The 27,891-nt window shown below is 34.0% G+C and overlaps 1 protein-coding gene across 18 annotated transcripts in view; it reads left to right on the top strand.

Moving 5' to 3' along the window:
* RYR3 (ryanodine receptor 3) overlaps positions 1-27,891 on the top strand; it is a 204,435-nt gene that overhangs the window by 73,226 nt on the left and 103,318 nt on the right. For 11 of the 18 annotated variants that reach the window (XM_017741933.1, XM_017741934.1, XM_017741935.1 and 8 more), the window contains exons 12-33: positions 951-1,124; positions 5,499-5,620; positions 6,782-6,989; positions 7,998-8,133; positions 9,751-9,846; positions 10,594-10,712; positions 13,149-13,282; positions 13,905-14,146; positions 15,236-15,428; positions 17,130-17,346; positions 17,555-17,659; positions 18,079-18,182; positions 18,595-18,678; positions 19,949-20,108; positions 20,442-20,589; positions 20,686-20,891; positions 21,554-21,728; positions 23,190-23,398; positions 24,562-24,746; positions 25,403-25,439; positions 25,810-25,970; positions 26,525-26,690. In XM_017741933.1, the coding sequence (XP_017597422.1) occupies positions 951-1,124; positions 5,499-5,620; positions 6,782-6,989; positions 7,998-8,133; positions 9,751-9,846; positions 10,594-10,712; positions 13,149-13,282; positions 13,905-14,146; positions 15,236-15,428; positions 17,130-17,346; positions 17,555-17,659; positions 18,079-18,182; positions 18,595-18,678; positions 19,949-20,108; positions 20,442-20,589; positions 20,686-20,891; positions 21,554-21,728; positions 23,190-23,398; positions 24,562-24,746; positions 25,403-25,439; positions 25,810-25,970; positions 26,525-26,690 (3,381 nt within the window). The remainder of the gene's footprint in view (positions 1-950; positions 1,125-5,498; positions 5,621-6,781; positions 6,990-7,997; positions 8,134-9,750; positions 9,847-10,593; positions 10,713-13,148; positions 13,283-13,904; positions 14,147-15,235; positions 15,429-17,129; positions 17,347-17,554; positions 17,660-18,078; positions 18,183-18,594; positions 18,679-19,948; positions 20,109-20,441; positions 20,590-20,685; positions 20,892-21,553; positions 21,729-23,189; positions 23,399-24,561; positions 24,747-25,402; positions 25,440-25,809; positions 25,971-26,524; positions 26,691-27,891) is intronic. The other 7 variants (XM_017741942.1, XM_017741945.1, XM_017741940.1 and 4 more) reach the window with 2 other exon arrangements.

Here is a 27,891-nt window from a genome sequence, read left to right as displayed (position 1 = left end):
ATTTACTTAGCAAAAAATTAACAACTATCTACACTTAAATCCATCAGCCATTGCAATCATAGAAAAATGATGTTATTTAATTACTCTATTTACTTTTTTTGTTGTTGAGTCACGTGTATCCATAACTTGCCATTACAAAGTTTGCAGCATAATTCTGTTCTTATTCCTGAATTAATGTTTTAAAGGACAAATACTTTAAAATAAAGTGCTGAAGTCTTAAAAGCCCTCAGTTTTAAATGAAAAATAATGGCATTAAAAAATAAATTTGGCTTAAAAAATGGGTGTTCCAGCCAAGCATTGAGCAATGTCTATAAAAGAGGTTTGAAAGAATCCAAGTCTTCTCACAAAGTGGATATAGAAAAACATCATTTATTTATTTACTGATATAAATATATGTAAAAAATTGAGAAATGCAAAAGTAAATATAAAAGACAAATTGTACTTTTAAAATAATGAATATTTTTTTTGCTCGTTGTTCAATACAGAGGCATTATTTTAAGCAAAGTGTGTATCTGTATATACAAATTATAAACAAAAAATATTTGGCATAAAAATATTTTAACTACATTACAAAATTTTTATTTTTATTGTCTAGGCTAAAATTCAAAAATGTTGGCTACATAGACTTTACTTACATCAGTAACTCCATTATTGAATAGGTTATGATAAAAATCTAAAGGTTTTTTTTGTATGAATCCACTGTAATGGATTTTACGTGACTTTTCTTGCTTCAGGGAAAATGATGCTTCAGATTTGAAATTATTTTTAATCACAGTCTGAAAGAGTAATTGGATAGAAGCAGAAATTATGTGAATTGAAATCTAGCTGCATCTTAACAGCATAAGTAGCATAAATATTGTTCAGTATTGGAATATATATCAGTGTAGAATTCAATGCTTTACCCTATTCCAATACAGAGATTAAATACCAACTTTATTTTATCTCCTTAGGAGCTGAAAGAAAAGCAGGAATCTAGTCTCAAACGTGACATTGATGGAATGGGAATCCCAGAAATAAAGTACGGAGATTCAATCTGTTTTGTCCAACATGTGGCCACTGCCTTATGGTTGACTTACAAAGCACAGGATGCTAAATCAGCACGTTTAGGTCCCTTGAAAAGGGAGGTAATGTTTGATTTTTTTTTTTTTTTTTTTTTAAACTTGTGAAATCAGTCTTTGTGGGTTTAATTGTTTGTGCTCTTCTACTGAACATGTGAATATTTCACTCTGAAAATGAAAACAGTGACGGATATTAATGTAAATATATAATTGAAAAAAACCCTCGTTATTAAGAAATGACATTTTTTTCTCAGAAGAAATTATTATTATTATGCTCAATTTTTATTTTTTTGCACCAGTAAAAAAAGGAAATTGCTGATTTGCATAATTATTTAAAATCTAATTTTAACTGTTGTAACTGGTGAAAACTAATAAGTCATCTTACAATCAATGGTGTTTTAGATTTTTTAAATTAAGTATGTTATGTGAAATGGCAATTAAATTTGTCACTTCAGAAAAGGCCTTAGAAAATAATCAAGTTTCTTAAGGGACATTAGAGAATTATTTCCTCCCAAAATGTTAGATGTATTTGTGATTGTACTAGTTTGAAAACAAACCAGTGGGAGGTACCAAGTCAGAATAACAATTTAATGGAAATTAAAGAAAAGGGGAAAAAAAAAAAGGTAAAAGAAAACACTGTCAAACTGACAGAGTCAAGGTACAACCTGACACCCTGTTAGGCAGGGTGGTGGTAGCAGTCTGGTAGAATGGTGGCTGCAGTCCTCTGAAGCAGTGATCCTGTAGTAAAACAGTCTGCTCTTCCTCAGGAAGTCCAATGGTGGCTGTGTAGCTCCTGTCCTCTGGAAATCCAGTGGGAAGCCAGTGTCTCTGGTGTTCAGCCTCAGATTATATCCACGATGGGATGCTTGGTTCCTCCCTCTGGGTGGAGCATCTCACAATGGGGTAATGAGTCATGAGGCCAAGTGTTGATTAGGCTCATTAACAGAAGATAGTCCGGAGGGAGTTATCTCTGAGTCGTGCAGCAGGACAATGATGGGCCATTAACAGAGAGATAGTCTGGGGGGAGGAGGCAAGGAAACACTGCCCCACCTGATTTCAACAGCTGATGGGGATGGTAATAGAATACACTGCAACCCAGGACAGTGATGTGACATCAAGGTCTTTCTCTCAGTCTTTTGATTTTAAGGTACAATTATATTCTTAATTACAGGCAAATGACCTGTTATTTCTTCAAATTTTATGCTCATATTTCATTCAGTGTCAAGGGGTTTAGTACTAGCTTCACATAACTGCATCATTACCAAAGGATTCCTTGATTCTCTATTTGTAGGTTTTTACAACTTGAACCCATCATTAGAACATGAAAAAAGAAAAAATAAAAAAGTTCAATACTGAAAAGAAGTTGGAATTCTTCTTTAGTTACTTGTACACATGTACATTCATAAGAGAATACCCATACACAAGCACCATAGTATAAAACAAGAAGGTTGTCATCACACTCCCTTGGCATAATCACATTTATTCATATGCAGCACACATGGTCATCATCAATGGGCAGTGAGTGCCCAACGCCTTCACTTCTCAGCAACCTGATCAGAGAAATTCTTTAAATGCCAGTGATTCAGTATTTTCTTGATAAAAAATTAAACCACACAATGATGGCCTCTTCCTTTCCTATGCCAGAACTGGCTATGTCATTCTGTTTCCTCAGAGAGTCCAATTTTACTTCTTGAAAAGGTAATGTGTAGATTCTTCCTCTGTATTCAAGAAAGAATTTTACAATAGCTTCCCGTGGCGTTTAGTATTTTGTTTCTCCAGTTTTCTGCTCAGCAGCAAGGGACTAAAAGAACCTCCATAATTGCCTGTCAGTTTTATTCTCCTTTGAAACTGTTTCATTCATGTTCAAAGACTTCAAATCTTTTGTTGCCCTCTCACCTGGAGAATTCTGTCTTGTTAAGTGCCTTCAAACAGAAGAAAATCCAAACCCTCTAGCTTCAAGCAATTGATATTCATGTGGAGGCGAGAAACAGTTTTTCATACCCTGCAATATTGGATTTTAGGCTATAATCTTATAAGCAACTTTAGATGTATATATCCCTTTAATTTTCATATAAAATTAGTTTTTCTGCATTAGAACTGAAGTAATTGCTTTATATTCATCCTCTCCCACCATTGCGTTAGGCAATTTTCACTTTCAGTCACTGTATTCCTTCAGAAGCTGGCCTGCACTTTCTGTAACATGACTCATTAGCCCAGGAGGATTGAGAAATACCTTGTTTTTGCAAGAGGGAAAGGATGCTTTTCTGACACAACCTGACTGTTATCACTGTCAGCTTCTGTAAGGATATAGAGAGGAGAAAACAACTATGAGATTAGTTCTGTTATAAAATACTAAAAATTCCAAGTGAAAATTTATGTTATTTGGGTTTGGTGTAGTTTCATGTACTGAATTTTTAAACTAACAAATATAAAGGAAATTCTGGCATCATTTATGAGGATTTTTTTTCATTATTTCTGCCAGAATTTTAATGTTTTCTCACTCTGAGATTGTGGTAACCAATGATTCAAGATTTTGCCAGGTAATGTTAATGTTTACGTCAATATTCTAGTCAATATCCTTCCACCATCCAGTGAGTGATGGATGTCTGTCTTTTCAGTTTGAGAGCTTGCTTTTGTGCAAGCAATGAACTCCTGCAGAGCTCTGAATTGCCAGAGCTCAGGGAACAGAAAAACATATGCTACATGATTTGGATTCATGTTCTAGAGGCCATTACTCACAGTGCTGGTCAATGCCTTGCTGTATTTCAACAAGCAAGGCAGTGCCAAATGCCCCTTTTTATAAGCAGAGAAGTGTTTTATCTGAGGAATTGATGTAGTGCTGGATGCTTCTGCCTGTGATGTACTTACTGGAATTCTAAATAGCACTTTTCTGTCATTGCCATGTTTCTGAATGATTTAGTTGAGGTTTGGGCAGTTTGTTGATTTTCTGGTTTGGTTTATTTTTTTTGGTCAGAGAAATAGGAAAGATGAGGTCCTTCTAAAAGACTTTTCCCTCATCCACTGCATACTTAGGGAGAAGAGTCCTTATCTGCTCTACAGTAATGAAAATGCAATCATTTTACAAGGCATGACAGCTCTAATACCCCATCTGTCAAATGTTTTCATTCCTGTAGCTCCAAAATCTGGAGCTACACGCAATGGCCTGAGGAAATATTATTTGATTGTCAAATGTTTTCTTACTAGTTTTGTGATGGGAAGAGCAGATCTTCACTTACTCCTCAGTTTAGAGACCTCAGGACCTTCTCTATGGAAACAGTGATATTTAAGCTAGCAAAATCAACCACAATGTGATTCTATATAAAGAAATATCTGAAAAACTAGGAAAGATGACCAAATTTTAAACTAGTCTCCCTTAAGAAAATATTATTAATAATAATTCAAAAATATCTTCCCAATCTTCTCCATCGTATTTCCGTGGATTCTGCTGTCCAGATAAACACAGCAGGTGATGTTTGTCTCTTTTAAAAGCTCTTCCTCAGCATGAAGGAAGAGAGCACATGTGTAGAGTAGTTTCTGCCAAGCATAGAAAAACATCACTTCCCAGTGCTTTGATGTACCTATATACTAGTACGTACAAAAGCTGCTGGTAAATAACTTTCCCATTTGTATAACATTTGTATAACATTCCTAGTTTCTTTGTTAACTGTTCATGCCCTCGGAATTATTCTGCTAACTGGGAAGGTGGGTTGCAAATTTTTACTAATTCAGAGGTAAAAAGATACATTTTTGGTGGAGAATTCAGTAGACAAAGAAGCAGGATAACTCACATTTACTTCTTACAAAATTGCTGTAGGATTTTAAGGACTCAAAATGGCCAAGACCTGTTTTTGCGATACCTAAAAGTGATGCTGGCGTTCTGTGACATGTGTTTATTCAACGTGAAAGATTAAAACCCCACCAAAGGATCTCTGTTATTGCTTGAAATTCATATTATGTTCATATCTGGTTCTGATAAGAATCCAAAATATTGTGTAGAAATAGTTAAACGAATCAGAAGTTGCTCATAAACACTGTTGCTCCTTTAGCTGCATTGTAATTTTTGTCACTCCAGCTTGATTTTTCTTGTCAATAGTCTTAACACAAGAATCCTTTCATAAATGATGCATAAGAAAACGAAGTTCCTTTTTTTTGCTAGAATATAGAAAGAATGAAATTTTTTGTTAAAATTTTGAAGTATTTTTTAGGAGTATCTTTTTAAGGAATTGTGGAAGAATAAAAATAAATTACATTGTCTTCTCTGAATAACTTATGTGAGACTGAAAAACTTGTAGCTATTGAATAGATGTCCAGATAAAGTGCTTAACACATTTGTATTTATATAAATGACTTTTTTCAGCGCAGTATTGGAATGAGTTGAAAAAGATTTAAAAGCAAAAATGTTTTTAAGTAATTATCATGATAATTTCTGACTTTCAATAGGTTATATTACACCAAGAAGGTCATATGGATGATGGTCTCACATTACAAAGATGCCAGCGTGAGGAATCCCAGGCTGCTCGAATCATTCGCAATACTACAAGTTTATTCAGCCACTTTATAAGGTAGTTGTTACCCCGTTTTTAAAGTATTCTGAAATATAAGTATTTCTCTAAAAGAATCCTTATGTCCTGCTTTCAAGTGTTTGAATTTAGAAGCTATTAGAAATACACTTTTATGGATTTAAATTTGCAATTTTGATTAGTAATGCCATTAAATAGATAGAACAATTTATTTGAGATTATCTGAGATTATTAAATCAAATACCTTGAAGCCAGAAACAAGCTGAATCATAATCCAGGTTGAAGAAAACATGCTAACTGATCTTAGTCCAACTCTGTTAGTGAGTATTCAATGGTATCTAGAACTTTGTGTAATTAAATCTGTAAGAATGTATTTTGTACTGAAGAAATTATTTTTTTGTACTGCTTTGCAGAAGTTTTAATTATGATGATGAAGTGTTGACCCTTGTAATACCTGATGCAATATTTGATTAAAAAATAAAGAAAAAGGAGTTTGTAATTAATTATTTGCCCACCATATGAGCCTGTGTTTAAAACATTACCTCAGTATCTCAAGAACCTGCACCACTCCTTTGTATTTCTTAGGCTGAGGGTATAAAAAAGAGCCACCTTTGCCAGCAGTCAGTGCTTGCTAGATGATACTATTTATAGCAGTCAGGCTGTGGAAAACTGGGTTATCACACAAGATTGAGAAAATACTTGAACAGAAAAAGACATTATTTTACTGGCAACAGAGATTCCTTGAAAAGCTTTATATTTTTAAATCACGCCCTTCTTTGTTTCCTATACGGAATAGATACAGAAGATGTTATTCATGGTTAGGATTACCTACTACTTTTGTGCTCTTTTTCCAGAGTGGGTGTTATTGAACATTACACCTATAACTTTAATGGGATTTAAATTATCTAAACAAAATCAATTACCATAGAAAAGGACTTTGGTACAGCTTTCATCTTGTTTTCTTTTTGCTAAATTATGTTTCTTCTATTTTTTTCATTTTTTTTAAACATTCTCTCTGTTTATATCAGTGCAGAAAGGGAAACATGATTCCACTTCAGGAAGCTCTAAGTGCTAGACACCCAAATAATAGATGTTTGAATGATGTTCAGTTCAGATCATCTGTTGCTCATGTTCATATGTGTAACAAGAGTTGATTTAGATATCAAAAGAGAATAGGCTACTACATAATGCTGTAAATTACAGTGGGAAAATGATGAATGCTGCCAGTCTTGTTTTCCATAGTGGAAACAACAGAGCACTATCACCCACTGCCCTGCCTGTTGAGGAGATGGCTCAGACTCTGCAAGACCTGATCACTTACTTCCAGCTTCCCGAAGAATACCTGCAACATGAAGATAAGCAAAACAAACTTCGCTCACTCAAAAACAGACAAAATCTATTCAAAGAAGAGGTATATGGAGAGGGATTTTGACATTATTTTAATTTTAAGTGTATTTTCTCACGAACATTGAGAAGAATTTAGATGTATGCTTGTTGTCATCTAGATATACGCATATGATCTATAATGCAATGTTCCCAGCTGAGACAGATATACATATATATAAAAGTATATTAAACTTGTCACAAACCACACACTCTGTCACAAAATTTGACCTTAATTCTTCTGAGCACCTTTAAAAAGTTCTCATTTTACAAGAAACAATTTTTACAAGAAATTTCTTTTTCTCTCAGTGAAGTAATACAACCTGGACACTCCAATCGAATAATAAAACCTGGGTCAATAATGGATGTTGTTTCTGATGTCTCTTCTGCCCTGTGAATCTGCCTGTAACTGTTTATCTCTAGAAACTCTAAGAATGCCAGTTTTAGAGAAGGATATGTATTACACAATTATTGGAGTGCTCCTCTCTGAAAATGAAATAACTACATTTTTGTAGAAATACTAAACATATTTTATGATGCTTTTAGACATGTTTGAATTGCTTGCAGATTTCAATACCATTTGATTCTGCAATCAAACTGAAGTTACAAATCTCTTCTAGTATTTAAAATTCTTTGGTTTACAGATATTTTATTGGATAGTAAAAGTTCCACCTTTTTTAATCAATGAAAATTCATTTTTATCTAAATTTAAAGCATTTTTTCCTTATGCAAGGAAGATTTTATGTAAAAAAGAGTGTTAAAAATTGTAAAAGCCTTTATTTTCAGATTTTTATTCCTTATTTTTTGTAATACCTAGTTGTATAAGGAACAGTATAGAATCTTTCTCTAAAATTAATTCTTTTTATACAGGAAAATACATATTCAGATCTTCTAAGCACAGTTGGTTTGTTGCTTGGGATTTTCTTTATTTAAGATAATGTAACATTCCAATTCATACAGGAAAAAGTCTTTAAAAAACCAACAACCAATGCTTTTTCATGTACAGTTCACTTTCCTCTCTGTCATATATGTTTAGGGAATGCTGGCACTAGTTCTAAATTGCATTGATCGCTTAAACGACTACAACAGCGCAGCTCATTTTGCAGGAATTACAAGAGAAGAACATGGTACATCATGGAAAGAAATTTTGAATCTTCTTTATAAATTGTTAGGTAAGTTCTTCAAAAACCTACTAATGTAAAAAAAACCCAGAATATGTACTCTTGGTATCCTTCTTGCTGCTTCACTGCCAAAGAATACTTTGTGTATTATGCAGTTTATTATGTAAATTACAGAATTTCTTCCATATAGTTACTGCTATTTATTACAGAGAACAGAGTTTATTGAGCAATGATACATCAGAAAATTAGATCTCAGCTAGGAAAAAGTTCTGTGAAGCATACCAAAACATTTTTTAAAAAAAATTTAAATGTACCTGTGATGTGCAAATAGATGTGAATTGTTATTTTAAAAATTAGAAAAATTGGAAACCAACCTTTTTATATGAAGCTGAAGAAAAGTCTAAAAGTAGTAGTCAGGTCTGCTCAATCCATGTTTGTCACTTAAGGCTTAGATTTAAATGTTAATAAAAATAATTACATAAAACAAAAGTAGAAATATTTTTTTCAATATCAATGCCAGAGTTTCTAGACCACTGATAGTCAAGAGCAAGCTGCTTCTGTGTTGTAGAATGGTCAAAATCATAGAGCAGGAAAAGTATGTATGTGTGTATTTCTTTAAATTTCGCACTTGATACCTGATTTATTTCTCATTTAAAAGACTCTTGTCTTCTGATGGAGACTAAATATGTTCTAATCTCATTACAAAGGAAGATAGTTCTGATCCATAGTGAAATAAGGACGTTTAAGAGTCAGGACAAGAATAAAAGAAACCAGGGGAAGTGCTTTGAAGCATGAGGCTATTCACACAGAACACACATGCAGGTGCTTCTGCTGAAATCTCATTGCCTTGGAAAGTAAATGTTACCATCGCCTGCATTTTACTACAGTCTTAGGAGTTTAAAGAAAAGTAGGATGAAAAGAAAATCGCTCTAGTGTTATTTGGACTTTTTTCAGATTTTATCTTGATTTTCATCTGCAGGTACATTTTGAACGCAGTTGTTCTGATGTAATATTTATTATGCTTCATAATAAAAATCATTGACAATTGTATACAAAAGGTAGTTTTTTGTTGCTTTTTTCCCCTATGATCTATGACTTCTAGAAGGGAAAAAACCAACAGTATTGGTTGAAAGACTTGAATGTTGATGAACTTTCAAAGTGCAGCCTGCACTACTGAAAGACTAAATGCTATGCATTCTACAACATTGTAATCAGAAAGTAGAACTAAACACCAATATGCCCAATTTGCACTTGATCTTAAACTTCTGCATATGATCTTCCCACACTTGGTAGGAAGAAATAGAAAAAGAAATATTTCATCCCCATGATCATGAGAGTGCTTGACATCAAGGAAGGGTGCTGGATAACTTCTATTTAAATTTAGCAACACAATAAGACATTAACAAAACATATTTTTGACTGAGATTCTTGTTTATCCAGTAGAACCCCACCAGCTTCAAAAACTATGTGGTCCTTAGAAATTACATCATTGTTGATATTCAAAGTAATGAAAATCTCAATTCTTTATTATGGTAACATATATGGACTTGTCTGTTCATTGTTTTATGGAGCTACCCAAAAAATTGTTTAAAAATACATATGATAAACATTGGTGATTTAAAATTGAAATCTCCTGTTATAAAATTATACCCTGTGGTTTTTTTCCAGCTGCTCTCATTCGTGGCAACAGAAACAACTGTGCTCAATTTTCCAGTAACCTTGATTGGCTGATCAGTAAATTGGACAGATTAGAATCTTCCTCAGGTGAGACTCACTTTTACAACGTAAATTAACTATCAGTTAGAAAACAAATACACTGGTGGGGTTTGGGGTTTTTTGTTTTGGGGGGTTTTTTTGGGTGGTTGGGGTTTTTTGTTTTGTTTTTTTGTGGGGTTTTTTTTGGTAGTTTGGTGTTTTGGTGGTTTTTTTTGTTTGTATTTTGGTTTTTTTTGTTTTAATTGAGAAAATAATACATTTAAAGAGACATTTTTGTGGCTTTTTTTTTGGTTCAATACATTTGTTATGTGCAATACTACATCCAGTCAATGTTGAACATGACTCTGATGAATTAAGGGATTGGGTCAAACAGTATCAACAGTAGTGTACCGTGAAATAACACCGATTTGTGAGCATGCATACAAACCCCATATAGATATAGATTATAGGTGGTTTTTTACAGTGGAATATTCAACAAAATGTGTATATACTATACGGTGCTCCCTATTAAAACCTTTACCTCTTCCATTGAAAAGAAGGAACTAAACTTGCAGATTTCCCAAGTGGTTTTAAAATTGTGACTATTTTCAAAAGAAAATAGAAATTAACGTTTTTATTATGCATTTATTCGTAATGTACCATATTCTTATAAATATTCCTTAGAAGTGTTTTCATTCTCTTTTTACACCAGAGACAACACAGCATCTTGTAAGATACTCATTTACTGAGCTTTTAGATTGTGTTCAGTGGTGCAGGTGATTTAATGGCAGCATTATTTCTCTGGCCTTCATATAGGTATTTTGGAAGTGTTGCACTGCATCTTGATTGAAAGCCCAGAAGCTTTAAATCTAATATCTGAGGAACACATAAAATCCATTATTTCACTGTTGGATAAACATGGGCGCAATTACAAGGTATGTTTGGAAAAACTAAGGATGTAATGTTATTCTTACAATAATTTGTGGGGGAAAAAAAGTGAGAAATGTCTACATGAAAAAATGTGATTGTAGTACCTTTAAAAGAATAAAATAACCTTAAAGTACATATGCAAAATTTCTTTGTTGAGATTAAAAGAATGTTTAATATATAATTGCTTTTCAGCAATTTTCAAATACCAAAAATACGTATGAGAAGTAAACAGTTAAGAAATATTGGTAACCAGTCAGAACATTGGATTTGACGAGAAATGAATTATTCTGATGGCTGTAAGAAAGTGGGCAGAGTAGCTTGCTTTGTGGTTCAGGGCTCTGCAGAAGCAGTGGACTACCATTGTATCCACAGGTATAGAGAACTATATCCTGCAAAGTCATTCCTAATTTGAGTAATAATAATAGTAGCAGAAAAGAAAAAAATAAATTGAGAAATCAGAAAAATAATCCAAATATCTGAAAACACAGGTGTTCTGAAGAAAGAAAAAACCCCTGAGTTTCCAGAAGAAATACTGGATGAAATTAATTTAGACATCAATATGCAAATTATTATGATAGAAGAAGGTGAACAGAGTTACTGGCTGCAACCAGGATGACATCACAACACAGACGAAGATATAGGTTTTTGTGTGATTTTCTGATGTGAGTTTCCTTCCTCAATTAAAATTTTATTTGAAAGACTGATAACCTCGAGGAAGAACAGAAAAAGTTTTAGTGAGCTGAAATTACCTTCTCTTGTAAATCACTAGTACAGAGAACCTAACCAACTATAGATACATTAAAGGAGAAAAGTATTTTTAAGCATGGTTAAGGAGTATGAACTGATACAAGCAAGCATAAGAAAAAAAGTTGAAATTTCAGAAGTAAGTTCAGCTTACTATTTATAGCTCTTAGCAAGATTACTGAGTTATGCCAGTCACCTACAAAGAACCTTTTGTCTGAAACATCTTAATATACATCTTATAGTGAGTGCTTAGAGCAGAAAAAGAAAATGTACACAGGAGAAGAATTATATGGATTTGTGCATTTCCACTTTTAGTGTCTTTGAAAGTAATGAAGAGTGGGAAGAAATTAATTTATCTGTTATTCCACAGTGTATCTTGTTCTCCTCCTAGATTAGAAAGTCTGTTGAGATTTAGAAAATAAGAAACACTAATATTAATAAGCAATATAGTCCTAGAAATTATTGATTTGAAGGACTTTTTAAATTAAAAGCCTTCTGTCAGAAATAGATAATTTAAACAGTTTACATGTAAGGTCTGAGTTGCTGGTAGTCATTAATGTTACTAAGATGCTTTACAGCTGAGTGCTGGTCAGAGTTTATGTGTTTTTTTAAATAATTACCTCTATCCTTCTTCTAGATGGTTTCTGCCCAATAGCAGAGATGGTAGAAAAGAAACTGCATGGGCTGGGACGTAGAAAAGTGTTTAAGCTAATATGTTAGCTTAAACAGCATAAGCTGTTGATGGTGGATTTGTGCTAAATTCACTAGTCAGATGACAGGAGTAGCTAAAATGAAAGTTATATTCTGCTGTTTCTGGTGTTGTACAATAGTAATAACACAGTCAATGATGTCTTTGTCTTGGAGATGATGTGTAGAAGTTTAGATCATTTGGGCTCATTGCTCAAAGACTGTCAGAGGTCAAGTACATATTTAAGCTTCTCTGGTTTTTTGCGAAAGTGTGCAGCTTTGTTACTCAGCATTAACCAACACTGTGTTACTGTTCTCTCTTCCAAAATCTCCTGCTCCAGTACTCTGGAAGAATGATACCAGTCTCTTTCAATTGTCAGACTCAAGCACAAAATAAAAAGGAAATCTGAAGTTTTAGAATAACATCTTTCTGAAATTCTGTTTCACTTTATAGTGAAATTTTTAAGCATTTTTCATTTTATAATTAATAAATTTATAATAATTTATTTATAATGGATAAATAAATGGATTATTTATCAAATTGAAAACATTCTTTCCAGAAGAGATTCATAAGCAATCAGATAATTGCCATTGAGAATTTTCCAGTAATTTTGCACATGAAGTTTTTTGGGTGGCAGAAAATCTATCAAAGAATTACATTTTCTATTTCTAATTTTTAACGAGATTTAATTTAAAGTTGTAAGGAGCTGACATACAGCTGTTTCAGCTTTTTATTTTTGATCAAAATGAGAATAAGGAATCTTAAAGGAAATTTTTTTAGGCATTCTCAAACCGTGTGTTCTGAATTTATGTTCCACAAATGTTTGATATCCTCTATCAGTAGTACGGACTACACTCAGTCCATATATATGGAAAGTATGCAGAAAACGATAATGTATATTATATTCCTTGCTCTAGGCCTATTCTTAATGTAAATTAAGCTGACAACTGGATAATAGTGTATGCTGCTAGCTGCCTTTATCTGACTTCCTTCTGATTTTTCTTTTAAGGTTCTCGATGTACTTTGCTCTCTGTGTGTCTGTAATGGAGTTGCAGTCCGTGCCAATCAAAATTTGATCTGTGACAATTTACTGCCTAGAAGAGACTTACTTTTGCAAACACGTTTGATTAATGATGTGACAAGGTATAGTGATATGTTTTACTATTATATCAGAAAAAATTGAACTTCCATATCTTGGATAATTAATTGAATAAAATACTGTAACCTAAGAAATATCCCAAAGCTTTCAATATTGAGAAACACACTTTAGGAAGTGATAATGTCTTACGTAATAACTTCTGAAAAAAACCCATTTTTACTAACTATATGGCATTTGTATGGAACCTGTGCTCAACTAGAAATTGCTAATTTATAATCAGGTCTGTTCTAAAATGGGAACATGAAAGCTGCTTGTTTCTGAGTCAAAACAGGGCACAGACTATGTGAACATACTGTGAAGTACTTGTGTGTTTTAAGAGGGTCTTGATTTCCTGGCAACCTCACTCCTGGCTTTTTGACTTTAGGAAATGATCTTGTCATTTCTCTTTTGACTGTAAGTTTTTCAAAGCATGGAACCTCAGCCTTAGAAGATGATTCTACAGCAGCTTTATTAAGTTATACAAAATGGGTCACTTTTTAAAATATTATAAGCAAAATGTGGGTATCTACACTTGTACTTGAAAAGTGAATTTGACAATTATACAGCGATATAATTCATATGTCACACTTTATGTTTACACTAACTGGCTTACATTTTCTTTCTTAGCATAAGACCAAACATATTTTTGGGTGTTGCTGAGGGCTCTGCACAGTACAAGAAGTGGTACTTTGAGTTAATAATTGATCAGGTTGATCCATTCTTGACGGCAGAACCCACCCACTTACGAGTTGGATGGGCCTCTACTTCAGGTTATGCCCCCTATCCTGGAGGTGGAGAAGGATGGGGAGGCAATGGTGTTGGTGATGACCTCTACTCTTTTGGGTTTGATGGCCTTCATCTGTGGTCTGGTAAGTGCTTTGTGAGCTATCACTTATTCTTACATTTAGCATTTACCTACTTTTACCTTCCATTCCTTTGTATACATAACATGCTATTTTATAGTGAGCTACATTCAGAATTCCAGGTTCTCATGAAGTTATTTAGGAGTTCAGATCAGACTCCTTGTCTGAGATGCTAGCCAATATTGAATTATACCAATTAGACTTTTTAGCAGATTACTTCTATTTTCATGATTTTGATCACAGAATGGCGTTTTCCAGATGTAGATCAATACTGACTTAATTCTGTCTGTTCAAATTCAATGGATGTATTGATCTCAGATAAATTAATTCTGTATGAATCTACATTTGCATTATTCTTTTACTTTTAATCTACAGTTGAAGGAAAATGACAGTTATTCTTAAATCTGTAGATAGAGCTGATAAATTGAATTAGAATTTTGATAAATAGTTTCATAAAAGACAGTTTTGCCAATTAAAAATTATAATTGCTACACTACTGCCAACTTCCTCATTTTAGTCCTTGTGTATAGAGCCTTTAATTATGAACCAGCACATTATTTTTTCTTCCAGATTTCTCTTGCATGCAAAGTAAACAATGGTTATTTTTTAGCTTGTTCAATTTATGGCTTATGTTTAATGTGCAATTTTCAAGGCACGTAGGCAAAATCCTTAGTTTCCACACATTTCTCAGTGCCTTTAAATGCCATATGTGTCTAGGCATTCTTCAACGGCTCTGAAAATAATAGAGTGGAGCCATGCAAATAAAAGGTGTCTTTTAAGGAGAGCATACATGAATACACTGAAGTAAATTTTATGACATTAATTCTAACAATTCATAATCTGAGAGTTTCATTTATCAATTATATTAGCATTGTTCTAGCATAGGGTTTTGTGTATAAAATACGTGTGTGCAGACACATGTAATTCAATATTTTATTTCAACACTATTGAACAATTATCCAATGTCAGAAATTATCTGTTTCTGGAGATGACTGGGAGGCATCTGTAACATACTCCATTAGAAATGGCCAAATAAAAAATTTTAAAAAATTAAGCCTGCTTAAATCTTATGATTACTAAATGCCTTTATCCTAGGTCGGGTACCCAGAGCGGTAGCATCTGTCAATCAGCATTTATTAGCATCTGATGATGTGGTTAGCTGCTGCTTGGATTTAGGTGTCCCCAGCATTTCATTCCGCATTAATGGACAGCCTGTACAGGGAATGTTTGAGAACTTCAGTACAGAAGGGTTTTTCTTCCCTGTTGTAAGCTTATCAGCAGGCGTAAAGTAAGTACAACTTAATTTTAATTGTTTTCTTTGCTGTCTTATCACACAAAATATTGTCTAAATTCTAGTATGATTTATTCTGCTTTGTTGCTTCAGTTCTGTCCAAATAGCAGCTGGAAGAAGGCAGAAAACTACTGATTTGTTCAGCGATGATTTCGCTTTAAAGTGAAATGTGAGCCTGTAAACAATTTGACTAAGTGGCAGTGTCTGGAAAGTATTATTTTATGGGCATTTGGTGACCTAGGGGAAATTAATTCTGTTTCATTCCAATTATCAGTGGAAAAAACATGTTAGAAACAGAGAACCATATTTGGCCCTAATTAAAATTCTCACTGGCTTTCTCAGAAGGGAGTAAAAAAATCCAAATCATCATGAAAACTGATACTGTGTTCACAGTAGAAAACAGAACTGATGAGAAGCAGCTTTGGAATCTCTTTACTAATATTGCCCATTTCTTACCTCTTCTATAGCTAAAATACTGAGATTCAAACCTACTGCATTCAATTTATATTGTTGTCTATGTTCAGTGAATTCAGAAAATCTCCTGTAGAATCAAACAGAATAAAGGAGGGTTGGGAAAGGTTTAGTAAATCAATTTCATTTATTCCCCTGGAGTGGCCATACTATATGTAGCTGCATTAATACTTTTTACTGTAAGAAATCTGCCAAAACTGGTGTGATTATTTTCTTTTTTTTTCATTCTTATTTGATGTTGCTTTTATATTTTGTGAGAGCATTTTCCTCTGTAGTTTGCAGTAGCTGATGTTAATAGCAAGTATATATTGTCATCTGTGTCTGTTACTACCACAGAAAATGTTTTTCCATGAGAATCCTGAGTTCATGAGTTAAGGAGGGTGTTCTGGGGGCTTAATTTTTCTCCTCTTTTTAAAAACATAAACAAGATATGTTGATCTGGTAGTTCTAATATTCATATAGGTTTCTGGTCACACCATCACAAGACATGTAGGGACTAATTCCTAGAGATAACAGGCTCTGTTATGCATTTCTGTGTTTATTTACCTCTAGAGTTTGCCCTCTCGAGGACCAAAGTATGCAGCTTTTGTCTTTGTTGTTTTTCCTGGTATACTCTTAAATTTATAGGAAAAATCTATATCTGCGGAGAAAAAGAACAATTTAATGGTTTACAAGGAATCTTAGTTATGCTTCTGGAACTCATTCCCAATTGTAATATTCAGTATAATACAGTTTGCTTTCTTAAAGTATTATGATTTTAGTGTTTTGTTGGTATTTCTCACATGTGCCAACTGTCTGCATGTGTGGACTGAGAAGTAACTTTAAAATTTTCAAGTTAGGTTTCAATTGTCCCAATAGTATTTTTAGAGTAATAGTCCAATTTAAATTAGATTTGTGTTTTCAAATCCCTTAAATCCATTAAAAAATTCACAACTTACAACCGTTTGATTTTAAGTGAGAAATATTTAAATATGCTACCACATTAAATAATTATTTTTGCTTTGTTCAAAACAAATTTTCAAAGAATAGTGGGTAGGTGATGGTTTTACTGATAGTATTGCTAGTATGAATGCTTGGTAACCCTTTGGTGTTTACCAAAACATGAAGCGCACCTGCATTTTTGTAAATGTCAATATAATAAATGTTTACATTTCTAAAATATTTATACATAATGATAGTATATACTGACTATTAAAGAGTCTAATTGCTTCATTGAAAATTGTACAGAGTTCGTTTCTTGTTGGGTGGACGTCATGGAGAGTTTAAATTTCTGCCTCCTGCTGGCTATGCTCCCTGTTATGAAGCATTGCTTCCAAAAGAGAAGATGAAACTGGAACCAGTCAAAGAATATAAAAGAGATTTTGAAGGTGTGAGGGATTTGTTGGGTACAACACAATTTCTCTCACAAGCTTCTTTTATCCCTTGTCCAATAGACACCAGTCAGGTATGTGAAGTTTGCAATAATGGGACCCATAATATATATCTGTTCAGAATTTAAATTCACAATATAAAAACTAAGGTAGCTTCCCTCTTTCTTAGTATTTCTTCAATTGTGTGTTGTGATGTACTAACTGATCTAGATGATCTTGGACATACAAATGTGGTGACTGGAACCTCTTCTTAGTTCTGAAATTGTTATGCTCTTTTCTCAGATTGCCCTTCCTTTTCATCTTGAAAAGATCAGGGACAAACTAGCTGAAAATATCCATGAACTGTGGGGAATGAATAAAATAGAACTGGGCTGGACATATGGCAAGGTATGTTTTGAATGACCTGTCTGGGTACAGTCACCTGTATTAGGTTAAGTCTCCCACCAGCCCAAGCCTGGACTTGGAAATTGAACAGGGTATGTAAGGTGGTCTATACATTACCAACAACAGGTGACCATGTAAATTGGAAGGAGACAGTGGTATTAACTTTTGGGTGGCTTTTGTAAACATTCAAATTCCTCAAATTCCTTGGTTTTGTTATTTCATTAGTTATGGAGGAGTACTTATAGTGTGCATTATAAATGAATCATGGGAAAAGTAGCTTTATATAGTTATGAGTAGCTGTCATTGAACAAAGATAAATGGTATTGCTTATATTGTCTTTACTACTGCAAAGAATTTACTGGGTTTTTACTGTAATTCTTGATTCTGTCAGGAAAGTACCCTTTTCTGTTACTTTGTTGCAGATACGGGATGACAATAAAAGGCATCATCCTTGTCTCGTGGAATTCTCAAAATTGCCTGAGACAGAGAAGAATTATAATCTACAAATGTCAACTGAAACCCTCAAGTGAGATTTAAATATCAAAGAAAATAAACTTTTTAAATTTTATTTTTATTCAAGCACATCACATTATTTGTAAGATTGAAAAACCATTCAAATATCTCATTCTGCTAGCTTTGCTAGAAGTCCCAGGAACCCAATCATACTGATTTCGAAAAACTTTGTCTCTAGAAATACAAAGAAAAAAACACCACCAGATCCTGTTGGTTTTAATAAAGTGGTAGGAATCTCAAGTCATAGATTCATGCCTTTTTAGTGTTTACATGACTTATTTATGATTTCTGATAAATCAAATATTTGGGTTTTAAAATACCATTATTTTGGGTTACTTCCATGTTTTTAAAATGTAATTTTTTCTGTGTATTTATACAATGCGTGACAACTATAATGTGTTTCAATAATGCCATTTTTATGCCAGAACCCTTTTGGCCCTTGGATGTCACATTGTTCATGCTCATCCAGCAGCTGAGGAAGATCTTAAAAAAGTCAAACTTCCTAAAAAGTATGTACCTTATGATAACAGTTGCATATTATAATATTTATTATAACTATAAAATGTTTTAAGTTCATTTAAAGAATACTTGATGTGAACCCCATACCTGATAAGGTCTTACAGATCTCTGGTTAGGCCACTGCCTTGCCTGTGGTGATTGTGGAATGTGAAAACTGCTGTGAACCCCCTCCTGAAATTATTCAGAGACACAAACAGTCACATACTTAAACCAGGCAATTGTAGCAGCGTTACATCACCCTAGAACATAGATTCCAAAGTTAAACACAACATTGCAGTGCTTTTCTGCCTCATGGTACAGGACAGTCTATTCATATGATGGTAAATGTATCTACTTCAAAGAGGGTTGACCATTTTACCGTAGAAGACAGAAACAGCAAGTTTGATAATCACCATTTCACATCAGTTTGTTAACCCACCAGATGTCTTTTTTTCCTGAATGAAATTTATCCATGAGAAACAAAGGTAGTTGTTTAAAGTGAGCAATAAAATATATGGTTTTATGACATGAAGATGGTATTCTTGATCCAGGTGATGGCATTAATTAAAAAAAGGAAAAAAGATCTTTTCTCAAGGTTCCTACTGCAAACAGTCTGTGTAAATGTAAAATACTTATTGCCTATATGAAACATCCTAATGAATTGAAATTATTTGATTTGAGCAAAAGAGAGTCTGCATATGTCTAAAAGGGCAGGTAGTCCTTATGTAATATGGAAGGGTTGGAGAAGATAATAGCTACTGCTGAAAAATTACTAAACTTTATTCAGTGAAAAAGTGGTAAGAACAATAGTTAAAATGTTTTCTTCTGTTGGAAAAAAATGGTAATGCAGTCCTTACAGAATAGTGAACTAAAATACCATGCTTAATAATGCATAAAAGAGTTTCATAAGAATTCGTCATACAGATCTCTAAAATAGAAATTACTTGAAATATTTAAATGAAAAATATAAAAAAGATATTACAAGTACTCATTCAATAACAATTTTGTTGCTTTGTAACAACCATTTAGGCATGCATATATGGATCTGAGTCACATTTAATTAGCTATTGTGCAAGTAGGTGGAAAATGAGACTGTCTGCTAGAATGCAATTTATATCCTAGTGAATGACCAAATACAATGCAAGGTTTTTGCAAAGCAATGGGAGACTAGGAGATTGAAAAGTGGAGAAAGTGACTTCTACCCTATGTCTGCCTCGTAGAAAGATTTAAATACCATACCTGGGATATCCTGACTCTCTATTTTGCTTTGTTGACTTACAGTTATATGATGTCAAATGGATATAAACCTGCCCCTCTTGATCTTTCTGAAGTGAAATTGTTACCTTCTCAAGAATTTCTAGTTGACAAACTAGCAGAAAATGCACATAATGTCTGGGCAAAAGACAGAATAAAGCAAGGATGGACCTATGGCATTCAGCAGGTAGGAACTTTTTTACATGCATTTGGAATAAGTAAAGAATGTGATATTTTGTATTCTAGAACATCATTTGGGAGGGAGTGTTAGTTAAGATGATAAATACTGAATGTCTTGAAATATCTGGAAAAGCCAGAGGGGGTGGGGAGCAGGAAAAGAAGCCCTGCCAACTTTGAGAGGATTATCAGACTTGGACGGTGCATAGAACTCTTCTTCATCAATGCTGTTTCTCTTCTGTAATGTTTACAGGATTCCAAAGTACACTCTGTCTCATCAGGCAAAGTCTTTGTGGTGTCTAAACAGACTTTGCTTCTCGTTGTCTTTTATAATCTCTTTCAGGATCTTAAGAACAAACGTAATCCTCGGCTAGTGCCATATGCATTATTAGATGAACGTACTAAAAAATCAAACAGAGATAGCCTCCGTGAAGCTATTAGAACATTTGCAGGCTATGGTTATAGTATTGAGCCATCTGACCAAGAGATAGGTATGTATTTTCAGTAAGAATCATGGCCTTTTTTAGTGACATTTATAGTTTCATTCTATTATTAAAAGTGGTATTTTTCTCTGTTTATTTTTACAGCTGACCAGACAGTGGAAAAAGTCAGCATCGACAAGATACGATTTTTCAGAGTAGAACAATCCTATGCAGTGAAGTCTGGAAAGTGGTACTTTGAGTTTGAAGCTGTGACAGGTGGAGATATGCGTGTTGGCTGGGCCAGACCAGGCTGTCGACCTGATGTAGAGCTGGGAGCTGATGACCAAGCATTTGTATTTGAAGGAAGCAAAGTCAGTACACCTTTACCTCTTTTGATCTATGAACAGGATAGACAGGGAACTACAAGATAGGTTTCCTCTGTGTACTCCACATCAACTACTGGAATATTTTTGATTCATATAAAGATATCTCTGAGCTCTGTTTAATGCTGTATAGTACCTCCATTTTGGTTCTGGTAATGAGATTATGATAAAAAAGAAGTGTTGATTTATATGTATCTTCCTAGGCTATACCCAACTAAGTACAGAAGTCTGTCGTAACTATAGAGATACAGCATTCACTTCCATTTTTTTATAAGTTGTGTTTTACAAAAATCAAAGAAAGGCTCTTCATTAACTGAGAGAACCACAGTTGTGTTTTTCTTTTTCTGTCTTTTCTGCTTTTTGCACATCCTTTCCTCCCAAGCTTGACTCCTAAAGGACCAGAAGGATAATAATGACCCTGCATGTAAGAAGTTCAATCCGGTGAACAGTAGTTACCAGGTTGCAAATAGCTGAAGTTAGGGTGCCTTATTTGCTCTATGTCTCTGTTATCTCTAAGGCAAAAGTCATAATAAGAACTGCTTGCAAATTACTTTGAGATCCTAGAAAATAAAATATTTGGGTTTCTTTATTTATTTTGTATTTAACTTTTAATTTTAGCACTGTGTTTATTTACTTGGTTTTCTATTTAGGGCCAGTGTTGGCATCAAGGCAGTGGATTCTTTGGACGAAGCTGGCAACCAGGAGACGTGGTTGGTTGTATGATAAACCTGGACGACAAGTCAATCATCTTTACTCTGAATGGAGAGTTGCTTATAACCAGTAAAGGTTCAGAACTTGCATTTGCTGACTTTGGAATAGAAAATGGTAATTTCCCTTTTAAAGTCACATGGTTATTAGAAGACAAAACAATACAACAAGCAGAAAAACTAGACTGTCATAATGACTCAGAGAGCTGAGAAATCATATTTCACTGATGTGAGCCTTCAGACTGTGCTGTACACTAACTTCATAAAAATTTATTTTGAGAGTGCTTATGTGGCACAAATTTAATTTCTTTTTTCCTTTAACCACATTAATGGGGTTTCAGCAGTCCGAGTGGATAAATTTTCTCACTGTTGCTAGGCTTTCTCTCTGGACTTCAGTGCAAAGAAGAAGTGGTAATAATAAGCACCCTGAAAAATTTCCAAAACCTGAAAATGTAGGCTCTGATAATCTCACTGGAGCATAAATGTACTATGTTCATGTCTGTGAAGGACAAATTGAGTACTGTGTGGTGAGAGTCTGCATCAAAAGAACAGATCTTTGCAGCATAACTTGAGTCTAATTTGTTGTTTTTTTCTCTGTCCCATTCATAACCTAGCCAAATTTCTCATTTTTTCTGGGATATTTTTCCTCTTCTGTTTTTTGCCTTTGCTTTTTCAAAACGTAGTATCTACATGACTGTAGTAAAGGACATTGGGAATATTTTAAAACTGTTTTGCTTTATGTTTTCATTGATATTTTCTTTGTAAGTGTATCTCCTCCAACCAGTAATGGCTTCACACCTGTTAGTAATTGCCGGAAAACTTAGCAGTTGCTCACTGCCCTTCTTTGATCTTATCATTAATAGAGTTTTTCTGAAGGTAGAGAATGCAGGACAGCCTTAACAAAGCTGTTCTGAAGTCTTGAAGTTTAGGAGAAAAAATTTCTCCTTTAGAGGTTTTACTGTTGGCTTTTCCCTAATCTTGCTCCAAATTCTGTTTCTTGGGAAATGGTGAAATAAGTCAACAGCCTTTCACCCCTGTCTAAAGGTATCTGGTGATCAAAAAGTTGAGTCATAAAGAATGCTAGTGTTAAAAGAGTATGTATTTGTCCATTGTGAATGATGGAGAAATGAAGGCTGGCAAAAAAAATTGTAGCTACCGATGATAAAGTAAATTTTAAGCAAGTGTACCTGAACCTCATCTCAAAGTCCTTATGGAAACTTGGTGCTCTCAGAGACCATACTTACCTTTTGTTAATAACTTTGATGTAGACAAGGTTGGCTTCCAGTGTCCAGCTCATTGCATAAAGCCATGTTTATTAGTCTAAAATGAGAAAGATAACAAATTAAATGGGATAGTGCCTAAGTCCTCAGGGGTTTCGGTAGCAATTATATTGAACTTGGACACTAGTATTTAAGGCAGCTTTAAATCCTTGCTACTGTCATCACTTCATGTGCATTACTTGTAGGAGCTAAGGTTTAGCTCACAATAGATGGATTGAAAATAAACAATGCCTGGTTTTAAACAAAATGGTTTTAAACTAAGTTACTGTTGAGTTGAGTTTGGTTTTTTGGTTTTCTAGGTTTTGTTCCAGTTTGTGCACTGGGCCTATCTCAGATTGGTCGCATGAACCTTGGAATGGATGCCAGTACATTCAAGTATTATACAATGTGTGGCCTTCAAGAAGGTTTTGAACCTTTTGCTGTTAACATGAACCGAGATGTTGCTATGTGGTTTAGTAAACGGTTACCAACATTTGTCAATGTGCCAAAAAATCATCCTCACATTAAGGTAACATTACATATTAGGGAGACACCTGCTCAATGACTGTTTGTTTAGCAAGCTGAGACATTAAACCCTTACTAATACTTACTGTCATCAGATAGTTTGTCATATAACTCTATTAAGTCACTCTTAGATAATTCCAGATGATCTTGTCTATCTTCAGTTTCATTTACGGCAGTATGGATTCCTATGGATATACCTATCTAGTTTATTATATGGCTTACTAATTTATGTTGTGGTCAGCTACTGGAAACATGTTAGTTATGTTGGGTTTTTTTTTATTGTATCTTGCATGTACTTTCACTTTTTAAACCTTCTCTACTATACATTTTTCTGTATTGTTCAGCTGAAGCCTGAGGATATCTAAGAGTACCTGTGGTGTCGCAGATTGTTCCTTTCATTATGACGCACCAGTGATAGGAATTCAAAAACTCCCTAACTTATGTATCCTAGAGCAGAATAATACAGCCTTTTTTAAATATAAAATGTTCCATATTCATATATTCCAAAATGATATGTTTGAATTCCTGAGATTTTTTACTATAATCTCTCTAGGCCATTTACTTTAATTTAGGTGTAGTCAATTATTCTCTAGTACTTGTCTCTGAATATTTCCTTCTTAAGCAAAATAAATTTCACTGAATTCCAGCTAAATGATCTCAGCATTTTTTTCATTTTATCAGAATTTTTTCATCACTATTCCTGTCTTTTTGAAGTTTTTGAAATGTTCCTATCTCTGACTTTGAAAGCTTACTCACTTTTTCAGCACAAGGGAAAGTAATATCAGACTCAGAGTGCATAATGATCATATGAACAAACTGAATTGATATTTCTTATCAGTGGTAGAAAACTACTGATTCTTGTGACGCAGTTTTTCAGTGACTTGTGTAATCAAAGTGAATTAGTTTAATAAAATACAAACTTTTATTTTTTACTCCTGTATGGAACATCTTGAAAATACTTACTGTGATCAGGATATATTGAATCTGTTGCTTCCCTTGCTCTTCAGGTTAAATTCAATGTCAGAGAACAAAGTGCATAGTTTTGAAGATAATTAATCATGAAAAATTTAAGTTGGCTCTTTCAATCTTCTCATCCTCTAGTCGCTTAATGGAAATTTTTGGCATTTTTTGGATAGTATTATTTTAAAATACTTCTGTTATTTCTAGATATGGAGAATTGATGGAACCATTGAGAGTCCACCTCGGTTAAAAGTTACTCACAAAACATTTGGCACACAGAACAGCAATTCAGACATGATATATTGTCGTTTGAGTATGCCCGTTGAGTTCCACTCATCATTCAACTTCGGCATGGGTGTGGAAAATGCCTCATCTGATGTTTTCCAAAAACGGTTGGACTTGGGTTTAGTTATCCTATTTCATAATTTCAGTGTAAATGTATTATGTTCCATTACTCTTTATTATAGTACACTAAAATTTTCATACTTTTTCTTGGTCTAAGCACAGATTACCATAAAAGGCATGTTACTGTGATTTTTTTTTTATTCTTGATGGTTTTAGAGTCTTTTCTAAAGACGTGCATCAGGATTTATGGATCTTCATTGCTAAGCAGCTCCGTTCTTTCTGAATTGTTGGGCTTTGCAAAAGCTAGGCTAGAAAACCAGCTCAGAGTCTTTTGCCCACTGGGCTATTGCTCATCAACATTATTGTTCCAATAGTTCATTGTTGGAAAAGTCCCTAATTCATTAAAAGAAAAAAGATTGTGGGACAGGTTTTTAAAGACTCCAGGTATTACTGAGTCTAGCACCTTTCAGAGTTATCGCCATCTTTATTTGACAGCTGTAAATCTGCCTCTTCTCCCACTCTACCTTAACTGCAATCAACTATTTTACTTGTATATTTGTATCCTGTACAGTCTTTGCTAATGCATACTCAGTACCAAGCAAACATTATTTAGCTTGTATGTATATTTAGCCTAATAATGACTAAATTTTTTACTACTCTTTTTTTTTTTTTAACTTATTTACTGATTTTCCTTTATCTCTAGAAAGCATAGCCAAGAAGTTGCTCCTCTTTCTACTACGGTAAGTAAATATGTTGAGATGCTTAGTTCTTTGACCGCTATGAAGTAGATTTAGTTGTGGCAGCATGTTCATTAGAAATTGATCCGTTGAAAGAAACCTTTTAAATAACTTTCTATGATATAACATTGTTTATAAATAATGATGTCCAGAGTTGCATGACTTGCAACTTGTGTAAACACAAACCTCACCATCTTAAAACACTAGTCTGTTTTTTCAATTTTAGAGTGTTTTAAATGACCTATTAAAAGAATATGAACTACTATTATTAAAGTTTGACATATAGGAGAGGGTTTTTTCAATCACTATTTGAGTATTCCTTGATAAAATACTTTAGAATTTTATTACTAATATTCTCTTTTCCTCCTTTCAGTATTTTTACTCACTACGGATATTTGCTGGCCAAGACCCATCCTGTGTTTGGGTTGGCTGGGTAACACCCGACTATCATTTTTACAGTGAGAATTTTGACCTAAATAAAAATTGTACAGTGACAGTTACTCTAGGTGATGAGAGAGGCAGAGTTCATGAAAGGTATGGAATTATTTATCGCTTATTAAAGTTTTTATTTTAATACTGTTTTTTAAAAGTCAGATATTTGCAAGCTTGATGATATTTTAAATATTAATTTAAACTAATAAGAAAATTGATTATGGAGTATGAGTTTTCTGTGCACATTTTTATATGAAAGTGTTTTACGTAGACACGTTAAAGTGAATTTATCATTAATGTTCTGTTGGAAAGAATGTTTATTTTGGAAAGAATTTTAAGTGAAAGAAGCTTCTTTCATTTATAATCTATATTTACTCCTGGTTGACGAACTTGTTTGTTTTACTGTAACTTTTAAGTGCACACAGAAACCTGTGAAATTCTTTAGTAACTATAAAAAAGGAAAAAAAAAAGTGTGATTTAGTCTGATCCCTTACCCGAGATGATAATGAAAGATTACAAAAAAAAAGGTTTGTTAATGAGCAAACAAACTAATAGCATAACAAGTACCTTTGAGGATCTCTAAGTATTCTTCCATTGAAAAGTGTATCTCTACCAAGTTCAATGTGACCTGTACTTTGCTCTTGCTGTCCTTTCAGTGTGAAGCGCAGCAACTGCTACATGGTTTGGGGAGGAGACATAATTGCTAATTCCCAGAGATCAGGTCGCAGTAATGTTGATATAGAAATTGGATGCTTTGTTGACCTGGCTACTGGAATGGTGTCATTCACAGCCAATGGAAGAGAGCTTGGCACTTGTTATCAGGTATTATCAGATTTTCAGGAAGCTGTCTAGTAAGCTGCTTGTTTTGATGTTATTTCTCTTTTTCAGAAATCTAACCGAACGCCATTTGGGGGATGATAACATGCTTTCCTATATCATTCTGGTTTATCCCTCTTTTTCTCACGCTTTTGTAAGGGTGTGTTTTTTGAGTTGTTTCAAATGTTTAGGAAGGACAACTGGCAGATATGTTTAGATAAATATTTTTTTACATCTCCGTTTGTGTGGTTAGGAATCTTGATTTATGATGTTAATGCTTTAATTTTTTTTCAACTGAATCTGTTATGCAATAAAGGGGAAATAAATATTCAAACTAGCAGAAGGTCAAAAGTAGACTTTAGACATAGTAATTTTTGATACGAACTGAGAAGAAAAATTTAGTTCGTTATTATCAGGGTTTGTGTCTTCTGCAGATAGCTCTGATTTGGAGAACTTGTGATTTGATAAGTTTCAAAACCTAAAATTCAAATATGCATTAATACACAACGCCGAAGTAAGTAGGGTGGGCTCTAATCACTATTAATATCCTCAAAACATGGGGTTGTTATGCAAATGGATTGGTAGTTGACAGAAGTTTTCATCACCAGATTGTTGAGATTTCCTCTTAGTAAGATCAGTTGAGCATACTAAAGCACCCACTGTGGAAGAGGCTGTCCAGCGTTAGCAACAATTCATTGCTTTCTTCTATGTCATACCTCCCACAATCTGTAGTACAGACAAAACTGAAATGTTATTTAACTGAATTTAATGGAACTTTTATACTGACTCCATTGAAAATGGATTTTGCAGGGTTGCACACAGCCTGTGAATGGGGGTGGTAGGTTATTTAGTAATTGCAAATTTGGAATATTTTGTAATAGTGGTTAATAACTTCAGTGCCATGCTGGGCCAATGCTGAATGTCAACACCCTGGGAAAAGAAAACAGGCGATTAAAGTGCTTAGGCCCTGCTTTGTTGTTTTCGTAACTAGATACAAATCGATATGAAAGCTCCTGAGCAAGCCCATGAAACTTTGGTGTGTTTCTTTGTGCTGGATTTTTGTGGTTTTTTTCATGGACAGCTATGGAAGGAGGGCTCTGGTGGGTCGGTGCCGCGTTTGTCCCCGCTGGGTCCCTCATGCACCGCTCAGGCGGCGCTCTGCCAGCGCCCACGCGTGCCCCCGATCTCACCTTCGCAGTGGCTGCGC

This window comes from Corvus brachyrhynchos, unplaced genomic scaffold (assembly GCF_000691975.1).
Source record: "Corvus brachyrhynchos isolate BGI_N302 unplaced genomic scaffold, ASM69197v1 scaffold115, whole genome shotgun sequence".
In the NCBI taxonomy this organism is placed as follows: Eukaryota; Metazoa; Chordata; class Aves; order Passeriformes; family Corvidae; genus Corvus; species Corvus brachyrhynchos.
This window is presented reverse-complemented; position numbering and strand designations above follow the sequence as displayed.